Below are 9,434 nucleotides of genomic sequence, written 5' to 3'. Positions count from 1 at the left end.
GCGAGGTGGCCTTGAAAGCAAACCCAGATATGGATGCTGCTTGGTCTGGTGAAAAAGGATTTCTAAACTGTTGTATCTAGTGGGGGATTCACGTTGATTCTTTTCTTAAATCTGGACTTCATAAAAAAGTCTCTTTGGTTTGTGTTTCAAGATGGGTCTGATGCAATGCCCAAGTTCCAACAACTCCTTGTTCGCTCCAATATCAATCCACTATGTTAAAATATACATCATGGAAAATCTCAGCGCTTACGTGGTGGAAGACTCCAATAAGTAATAGTTAAATAGCAAGACATACAGACTGTTTCTCTGCATTTTAACAAAGATGGTGCATTATTCTAGCTCAAGAACTTAGCGACAAGCTGCCATGGATGGAGCGAAGCCGCTGTGACTTAACGAAATCCAGCCATGGAACACGCCGACTTAACGAATGGAAATGTCAAATCCAGCCATGAAACGCACCGACTTAACGCGTGATAGACATGACGGGGGCCAGGGTTAAGCAATTCTATCTTTATATATTCTCACCGTAGGTGCGAACATTGTAACAAAGCACTTCCAAATGTTTTGGTGCTTCATAATGGGTGTTGTGAAACTACTTCATCTCTGAATAATTTCAAAGGAAATCAGTACTGAAAATTGGGTTAAAAATCCTCTCTCCTGGACATGCTGCAAAGCTGTTGAGGTTGCTCTTACATCCACACCACACAGCACTCATGCACGAGTTTTGGTGTTCCACGCCATGAATGCTAATTGAAACTGCGGTGAATTGAATCAGATGGAAAAGAAAAGGAAAATCTTGCATCCATTGCCAGGATTTGAACCCAGATAGCTGGGTTCCTGAAAAACTTGGCCTCTCTGAGAAATTGCCACATTGCATAGGAGAAGTCTGTAAGTTCCTTCGCTTCTCAAGCCTCTGTTTCTTTCCTTTTTTCTTACGTCTCTTTGATGACTTCCATGTTTGATTTCGACAGCCTACTCAAGGAGACGCAGCGAGTACAGGCATTCTTCAAGGAGGGGATACTCCCCATCTTCTCGTGGCAGAAGGGAACGCTCAGCGTCGCCTGGCTACTCTCCCTACCGGAGCCCTCGACGAGGCCGATCGTACCGACGTAGCTCATACTGCTCATCGCGATTCGAGGTCGGCGTCATCATACTAAAGATAAAAAAAGAGTCCATAGGTACACACTGTTCTCATTTTGGCATCGTTATCCTCAGGTATAGAGAATTCAGTGATCTAGTGAGCTTGTGTTTGTGGATCTAGAGCGATGGAGGGCCTTGTGACACACAAGGGCGGCTGCCACTGCGGCCGCGTGCGGTGGGAGGTGGACGCCCCGGCCAGCGTTGTTGTGTGGGAGTGCAATTGCTCCAATTGTGCCATGCGAAGGAACACGCATTTCATTGTTCCCGAGGCCAGGTTTCGGCTTCAGCCCGGCTCCGAGGAGTGGCTCTCGCTCTACACGTTTGGGACGCACCAGGCCAAGCATCTGTTTTGCAAGGTGTGTGGGATTTGCTCCTACTTTAAGCCGCGCATCAATCCGGACGTGGTGGCTGTGACTGTGCATTGTGTGGATCCTGGCACGCTGCGCGACGTCCAAGTCAAGTGCTTCGACGGAAAGAATGACGCGTCTTTTGCTGCCTCGGACACAAGCAAGCTGTCTAAAGGAGAGAATTGAAGTCATGGATCTTGGACATTAGCCATTAGTTCAATCCAATAACTTTGTATGCGCATAAATTATTTCTGGACTCCTTGTGGTTTGAGAGACAGAGGACCGGTGGTTGCTGGTTGTTTTAAGCCTTGACTCTGAATATGTACACTAAGAGGAGCGTGTTTTATTTCAGATGAACTCAGAAAGATACTGTGATTTTTAAATGATTTTTCTGAGTTTTTCTTGATGTTATTTCCTTACTTTTCGACTGGAAACTGGTAAGAACGAATGACAAAACAATTGCAATAGAGTCAATACTGCGGGACCAGCTTTTTAAGTGGGACCTCCAAATGGTCTCACTTTAATCAAGTAAGCACCACAAAGTGTTGTTAAAATGTGAAGGTATGTAGGATTTATATGAGGAGCTTTCACAATTAAGCATTAGAATCAGGTGTGATTGTGATGGCTTTTATTGCAAAAGTTGGGAAATTCCGTAAAAGCGTTATCCTCGGGTATAGAGAATTCAGTGATCTAGTGAGCTTGTGTTTGTGCGATGGAGGGCCTTGTGACACACAAGGGCGGCTGCCACTGCGGTCGCGTGCGGTGGGAGGTGGATGCCCCGGCCAGCGTTGTTGTGTGGGAGTGCGATTGCTCCAATTGTGCCATGCGAAGGAACACGAGTTTCATTGTTCCTGAGGCCAGGTTTCGGCTTCAGCCCGGATCCGAGGAGTGGCTCTCGCTCTACACGTTTGGGACGCACCAGGCCAAGCATCTGTTTTGCAAGGTGTGTGGGATTTGCTCCTACTATAAGCCGCGCTCCAATCCGGACGGGGTGTCTGTGACTGTGCATTGTGTGGATCCTGGCACGCTGCGCGACGTCCAAGTCAAGTGCTTCGATGGAAAGAATTGGGAGGCGTCTTTTGCTGCCTCGAACATAAGCAAGCTGTCTAAAGAAGAGAATTGAAGTCATGGATCTTGGAGTTCAATCCAATAACCTTGTATGCGCATAAATTATTTCTGGACTCCTTGTGGTTTCAGAGACAGAGGAACGGTGGTTGCTGGTTGTTTTAAGCCTTGACTATAAATATGTACACTAAGAGGAGCGTATTTTATTTCAGACGAACTCAGAAAGATACTGTGATTTCTAAATGATTTTTCTGAGTTTTTCTTGATGTTATTTCTTTACTTTTAGACTGGAGACTGGTAAAAACGATTGACAAAATAATTGCGATAGAGTCAATACCGCGGGACCAGCTTACGGTGTTCCACTATGACTTTTCTGGTTTGCAATATCCAGGCATGGCAGTAGAAATTTCCTCCATCTCGGACTGTAACACAATCTTATTCCTAATATACGCAGCTAGCATTGCATTCTAGGCGACCATGCTTGGATCGGCGAGAATCTCCATTGGCAAGCAAAAGAGGCTATCATCGACGTCCAGGACTTAAGATCCCGCATAAGGAGCTGCATCGATTAACGAACAGATTTTAGTTTGAGCATCGATCGACGCCATGACCAGAGTTTTTCAGGATGGAAGACTCAGCCCGGATCAACCCACGCATTGAACTCGATCGAGCATAGGAGAGAAAGCGTGCTCTAATCATGACATATGTGTCAAGCATAGTAAAAAGAAATCCCTTGATCCAATTCGATTCAAAGAAAATGAATTAGTTAGAAAGGAAGAACAAGAATCAACACACTAATTTTCGTAGCCATTCTTATCAAGGTCTCGGGAGGGAACTTGTTTGAAGGCCTAAAATTTGGATCAGGCACGCACTCCACTTTTTTTTTTTTTTTTTTGACAATTGAGAATAACAAGAGTATATCTCCTGCATTGTTTTGTCTTGTAAGATCAAAACATATATAAAAAACACAGCTTGACTGAAATTCTCGTGCTCAGTGTTTCACTTTGACTTTTCTTCTTTCAGCTTGCTGCTGAGTCTATAAGACCAGAAATTGAAAATTAAGCCAAGAAAAAACTTACAAGATAAGATTTCTACTCGAGCAAATGGAAAGATACAAAGCAAACCTCGAGCTTTGATTATCAAACAGGGCCTGCACGATGATGTGGATCGGCTCGCCAGCTAAACAGCTAGCTTGCTTGTACGTGTTTGATATAGATGAAGTCTCTTTATAAACTTTGTCCAGCTCCTTCAGTTCTGGTCATCAAGGTGAAAGCCGAGGATGTGGTAAAACCCATTCTCTGTAGTGCGTCGAATGCAAGCGCTCCCACCACCAAGTTTTGCCGCTTCCAGCACTCGTTGAGAATGATCGTCCAGGCCACGGCATTGGCTTCCACAGGCATGCCTCGCACCATAGCCACTGCGTCATCGAGCTGGTTTGCTCGACAAAGCACAGCGATCATGCAGCCATAGTGCTCGATACCAGGCGTCACGGCAAACTTGGACGACTCCTCCATTGCACGAAAGATCTTCCTCGCCCTCTCAACCATCCCGGCATGGCTGCAAGCGTTGAGAAGCGAGACGAAGGTGACACTGCTGGGCCTTAGATCCTCGTCTTGCATGGCGTAGAACAATGCAAGAGAATTCGTGTAGCTCCCCTGGCTGCTCCATCCTGCTATCAATGCGTTCCAGGTGATCACGTCCCTTGTAGAAACCAAGTCGAACACTTGGCGAGAGTTGTCTAGACTGCCAAACTTTGCGTAGAAATCTATGAGCGACGTTGCTAGAACAGCATCGCTTTCAAGGCCTCTCCTGCATAGCTCACCATGGACTCTCTTCCCAGTTTCCAATCTTCTCGCCACTCCACAGGCCCTCAGTGCGAGGCCAAGAGTCGAAGCATTCGGTTCCAGACCACCGCGAGCTTTCATTTGCTCGTAAGTCTCGAGAGCTAGCTCCCCTTGCCCGCTTTCTACGTATCCCAGAAGCAGTGTGTTCCAAGTTGCCACCTCCGGACGCTGGATCGCAGCAAAAACCCTGCGAGCATCGTCCATGCTCGAGCATCTCACGTACATGTCGACTAGAGCGCTGGCCAGGAACTTGTTCGAAACAAATCCTTGTTTCGTAGCTTCGATGTGGAGAGCCATGCCTCTCTCCATGCACACGAGCACTTTCGTCTCCCTGGATTCTTTCGCTGCTGCCAAGCTAGACCCGCAAGCTCTTATTGCCGCTACAAAACTATGAGCGTCCGGTGCACAACCTCCATGACTTTGCATCTGAGAGAAGAGCTCAAGAGCTAGATCTTCTTCCCCATTGTCAGCACACCCGGTGATCAAAGCAGTCCACAACGTAACATCTGGATCATGCGCCATAGCTTCGAACACGGCCATACTGTCCACCAAGCTCCCACTTTTGGAGTACAGCTCGACGAGAGCGCAAGCTAGAAAGCCATTGAGTTCCATGGTTGCCTTGGCTCGAGCATGCAAAGCCGCCTCTCTCGAGCAGCATGACTCTAATCTTCTTCCCACAAATCTCCTGCGCTTCTTCTTCTTTCTCGGCCAGATATACGCATGCCTTGAGCACCGCAACTAAAGTTCGAGCATTCGGAGCTTCACAGCTATGCTTGCTCATCGCCTCGAACAGTTCCAAAGAGAGCTCCGCGTCATGGTTCTCGGCACACCCGAGAATCATCGTGTTCCACATCACGAGATCACGGCACAGCATCCTGTCGAAAACCTTTAGCCCGTTCACGATGCTTCCACACCTTGCATATAGACTGATCACTGCGCTGGCCATGTAAACATCCAAGCCAAGTCTCTCAGCCTGCGAGTGTATAGCCATAGCTTTCTCCAAAGCCACAATCTTCACAAACTGTCCATCCCGTGAGCCCTTGATCGCTTCTTCCTTCTCTGCCAGACTCGAGCAGGCCTTGAGTGCCGTGACAAAGCTCCGAGAGTTCGCTGCATAGCCCTGGAGTAGCATCCGCTCGAACAGCTCCAAACTCGCCTCCTCCTCCCCGTGAAAAGCACATCCGGCCATCAAAACGTTCCATGAAACCCTGTCGCGATGATCCATCCGATCAAACACCCGACGAGCATCCTCCAGGCTCCCACACTTGGCATACAAATCCACCAGCGAGTTGCCAACGAAAACGCTTGTCGAGTCTGTCCTTCCATACTTCGCAGCCACCAAGTGAATCTCCGAAACTTTCTGGAGCGAAGAAACCTTGACAAGCTTTCCATTGACCAGCCTTCCATCTTCTTCCACCGCCAACTTGCTACACCCCTTGAGTGCAGCGACAAAGGTCCGAGGTGTCGGAATCACGGAAGAACTCTTCTCACTCTCCCAGATCATCAGCGACAAAATGCCCAACGCTCTCGGCATTTCCCCATTGGTGGCATAGCCTTGAATCAGCGAGTTCCACGACACCCCATCGTGCTGGACCATCCCATCGAAGACCCGCTGCGAATCCACCATGCTGCCGCATCGAGCGTACATATGAACCAGACCACTGGCCACGTAAAGGTTCGCAATCGCTCCAAACTGGATGGCATTGCCATGGATGATCTTCCCATCCTTGGCGCTGCTGCATGCCTTGAGCGCCCCCAGAATCAGAGCACTCGCTCGTAGCTTCTCCTGTGCTAATGCTTCCAGCGTTTCGGAAGAAGTAGAGCTTAAGTTGCCAAGAACAAGCTCTTCTTTTGCTTGAGAACTTGTGCCTGTTCTTCCCACATCTCAGCTCCAGCGTAGATGTTCGCCATCAACGCAAACGTGGATCCAGCTTGATCCTCGTCTACCTCCACCTCCAGCGCTGCCAACGCTTGAAACGCCATCTTTCCAATCTCCACCTTCTGCCACTTCCGAGCCGCAGCCAGCACCGTCTTCCACGCCACCACGCTCGGCCCGAGCGGCATTTTTTTCACGGCGCTCACTGCTTCCTCAACAAGCCCAGCTCGTCCCAGTAAATCCACCAGGCAGTGGTAGTGCTCCACGCCAGGAGTAACACCATACTTGGAAGCCATCACGAGGAAAACTTCTCTTCCCCGGTCGACCAGCCCGGCATGGCTACACGCGGTGAGAAGCGAGCAAAACGTAGCTCCGTCCAGCCGCAAGCCTGTCTTCTCGAGCGTCTGGAACAGCCCAAGTACCTGGTTCGTGTCTCCAAGTCGACCATAGCCAGCCATGAGAGCGCTCCACAGCGTCAAGTTCCTGGTTGGAGTCACGTCGAAGGCTTGCTCCGCCTGAGCCATGTTTCCTCCACACTTGCCGTAAAAATCCACCAGAGAGGCTGCGAGGAATGGACTGCTTTCCACTCCCGACCGCACAGCTTCGCCGTGGATGGCTCTCCCAGTTTCCAGAGCTGCGGTGTTGGAGCAGGCCTTCAAGAGTGGAACAAAAGTTCGAGCGTCTGGCCGGCACGAGGAGCTCTCCTCTTTGCGCATGAGCTTGTAGACTTCGAGAGCTTTCTCGCTCTCTCCATTGTCTGCGTAGCCGGAGAGCAGCGTGTTCCAGGATACCAAGTCGTGGAGTGGCATTTTGTCGAAGACTGCTCGAGCGTCGGCCAAGCTTCCACACTTGGCATACATGTCGATCAAACTATTGGCCACGAAGATGTGAGAATCCAGCTCGCACTGAGAAGCTTGAAGATGGAATGCACTGCCTCGCTTGAGCCACTCAGCCGTCGATTCCTCCTTCTCGGATGTCAGGTTGCCGCAGGCCTTGAAAACAGCAACGAAAGTCCGAGCGTCCGGATCCCAGCCTTTGCGTTGCATTTCCTCGAACAGCTCCAAACTCACTTCACTCTCCCCGTTAACAACATATCCTAGCAGCAGTGAATTCCACGAAACCACGTCTAGACTCGGCATCTCGTCGAAAACTTTTCGAGCTTCCACCATACTTCCGCAGCGCGCGTACATGTCTACCAGGGAATTTGCCACCACCTTGTCCGAGAGAAAGCCACACTTCACAGCCTCCGAGTGGAGACGCTTTCCTTCCTGGAGAGCCTCGACCTTTCTTCCATCTAGTAACTCTTCTTTATGCTCGGCCAGGCTCGCACAAGCCATGAAGGCAGCGACGTAAGTCCGAGCGTCTGGAACGCAACCTTCACGTTGCATGAGCGAGAAAAGCATCAGAGCCATGTCCCCCTGGCCTCTCTCCACATATCCCAGAACTAGAGAAGTCCAGGAAACCACGTCCCGTTGAGGCATCCGATTGAAAACCCCGCGAGCGTTTCCAATGCTGCCACACTTGGCATACAAATCCACCAGAGTGCTGGCCACGAACATATCCGAGTCACACCCGCTCTTCCCAGCTTGAGAGTGAATAAAAGCCAGTTTTTCCAGGCAGTCGGCCTTGCTCGTCTCCACCAAACTAGCACAGGCCATGAGTCCAGCCACGAAGAACCGAGGATCTCGAAAAATTTGCTGAGATGTCACCAAGAGATCGAAGAGTTCCAATCCCAATGCTGCTTCTCCGCTTTCTACATATCCCAGGATGAGAGACGTCCAAGTCACAACGTCTTGGAAGGCCATCCTGTCAAAAACTCTTCTCGCATCCTCCATACTCCCACACTTGGAGTACATATCCACAAGCTTGTTTGCCACAAAGATGTTGGAGGTGACCCCAGCTTTCTCGGCCTCGGAATGAAGCACCAGTCCTGTTTCCAGCGCCTTCTCTTTCAAAAAAGCTTTCCTCTCTTTGCTGCTGCTGCTGCTGCTGCTGCTGCTGGATATGTCTTTCTCTTTCGTTGCCAGAGCAGAACACGCCGCGAGAACGGCCACAAACGTTTGAGCATCCGGCAAAGACCCTCCTCGCGACTCTTGCATTCGTGAAAAGAGCTCCAGCGCTCTCTCTTCTTCTCCATTCTCCACACAACCCTGGATAAGTGCCGTCCACGAGACCAAGCTGTGACACGGCATCCTCTCAAACACTGCTCGAGCATTGACCAGGCTCCCACACCGCGAGTACATGTCCACCAGAGTATTCGCCACGAACAAGTTCATCTCGCAGCCAGCCTCGGCAGCTCGTCGATGCATCTCTCTCCCTCTTTCCAGAGCTTGTAACTTGATCCTCTTCTTCACATCTTTCTCATCCCGCCAAAACTTTTCCCGTGAAGAACCATCTTCTCTGGCTGCTAGAACTCTTCCAGAAGAAGCATCTTCTTTGCCTGCTAGAACTCTTCCATTGCTCAACGAATTCCCCTGACCACCTTCCTTGGCTGCCAGATTCCCACAGGCCATGATCCCGGCCACGAAAGTCCGAGCATCGGCTCTACACCCTTCCCTCTCCATCCTCTCGAACAGCTCCAAGCCAGTCTCGCTTCTTCCATTCTCCACATAGCCGAGGATCAAAGCCGTCCACGACGCCACATTCCTGGATTTCATCCCGTCGAAAACCTGCCGAGCTTCCTCCATGCTGCCGCATCGAGCATACATAACCACCAGCGTCGTCGCGACGTAGATGCCACGCACAAGGCCGCCGCCGGTCTCGAGCGCCTGAGAATGCAGCCTGCGACCTCGCTGGAGATCCCTAGACTGCTTGCATTCCTGGAGCGCGGCGATCAAGCCACGCTGCTGCTCGACAAGATTCACCTCCTCGCCAGCGCTTGCCCGCCCTCCTCCTCCGCCCCGTTGCGATGCCGGCGGCGATCGAGCTCGAGCCAAGCATTCCCTGGCCGCGCGCCTCGCCCATTGCGTCCCAGGCATCAAACATTTCCCTCGCAATCTAGGGTTTATGGAGGCATATTCGTCGCCCTGTTTAAGAATATTCTTCAGTAGATAATATTCAAGAATATTCTTACTCTAAGCTCAAAACAGGTCGCTCTTCGCGCTGAGGCTCTCGTAAACCCACATTTATTAGTTAAGCCAAGAAGAAAAGGTAAAGAGTTTG

General features: G+C 50.3%; 3 protein-coding genes and 1 pseudogene across 3 annotated transcripts; 2 read left to right on the top strand and 2 right to left on the bottom strand.

Moving 5' to 3' along the window:
* The first annotated feature begins 971 nt into the window (after window positions 1-971).
* LOC112347135 lies at window positions 972-1,838 on the top strand (annotated as a pseudogene).
* A 131-nt stretch (window positions 1,839-1,969) lies between these two features.
* LOC9651318 (centromere protein V) lies at window positions 1,970-2,763 on the top strand. Its single transcript, XM_002972454.2, has one exon. The coding sequence runs from the start codon at window positions 2,200-2,202 to the stop codon at window positions 2,608-2,610; it is 411 nt and encodes a 136-aa protein (XP_002972500.1). The 5' UTR covers window positions 1,970-2,199; the 3' UTR covers window positions 2,611-2,763.
* A 1,015-nt stretch (window positions 2,764-3,778) lies between these two features.
* LOC112347117 (pentatricopeptide repeat-containing protein At1g11290, chloroplastic-like) lies at window positions 3,779-6,023 on the bottom strand. The gene is made up of 2 exons (XM_024677459.1): window positions 5,075-6,023; window positions 3,779-4,986 (listed from the first exon to the last, which is right to left on the bottom strand). The coding sequence occupies exons 1-2, from the start codon at window positions 6,021-6,023 to the stop codon at window positions 3,779-3,781; spliced, it is 2,157 nt and encodes a 718-aa protein (XP_024533227.1).
* A 178-nt stretch (window positions 6,024-6,201) lies between these two features.
* Window positions 6,202-9,251, bottom strand: LOC112347090 (pentatricopeptide repeat-containing protein At4g18520, chloroplastic-like). Its single transcript, XM_024677404.1, has one exon. The coding sequence runs from the start codon at window positions 9,248-9,250 to the stop codon at window positions 6,221-6,223; it is 3,030 nt and encodes a 1,009-aa protein (XP_024533172.1). The 5' UTR covers window position 9,251; the 3' UTR covers window positions 6,202-6,220.
* Window positions 9,252-9,434: the final 183 nt, after the last annotated feature.

This window comes from Selaginella moellendorffii, unplaced genomic scaffold, assembly GCF_000143415.4.
Source record: "Selaginella moellendorffii unplaced genomic scaffold, v1.0 SELMOscaffold_19, whole genome shotgun sequence".
Taxonomy (NCBI): domain Eukaryota; kingdom Viridiplantae; phylum Streptophyta; class Lycopodiopsida; order Selaginellales; family Selaginellaceae; genus Selaginella; species Selaginella moellendorffii.
The sequence above is the reverse complement of the archived record's forward strand: the minus strand, read 5'-3'. Positions and strand labels throughout refer to the sequence as shown.

Bases quoted from the DNA above. Each gene is read 5' to 3' on its own strand.
- LOC112347117 (XM_024677459.1), bottom strand. From the start codon at position 6,023: ATGGTGGATTCGCAGCGGGTCTTCGATGGGATGGTCCAGCACGATGGG. The intron at 4,987-5,074 runs GTGGGAAGAAGA...ATGGCTTTCTAG, and splicing joins AGAAGAAGCGCAGGAGATTT to CTTGCGCTCTCGTCGAGCTG.
- LOC112347090 (XM_024677404.1), bottom strand. From the start codon at position 9,250: ATGCCTGGGACGCAATGGGCGAGGCGCGCGGCCAGGGAATGCTTGGCT.
- LOC9651318 (XM_002972454.2), top strand. From the start codon at position 2,200: ATGGAGGGCCTTGTGACACACAAGGGCGGCTGCCACTGCGGTCGCGTG.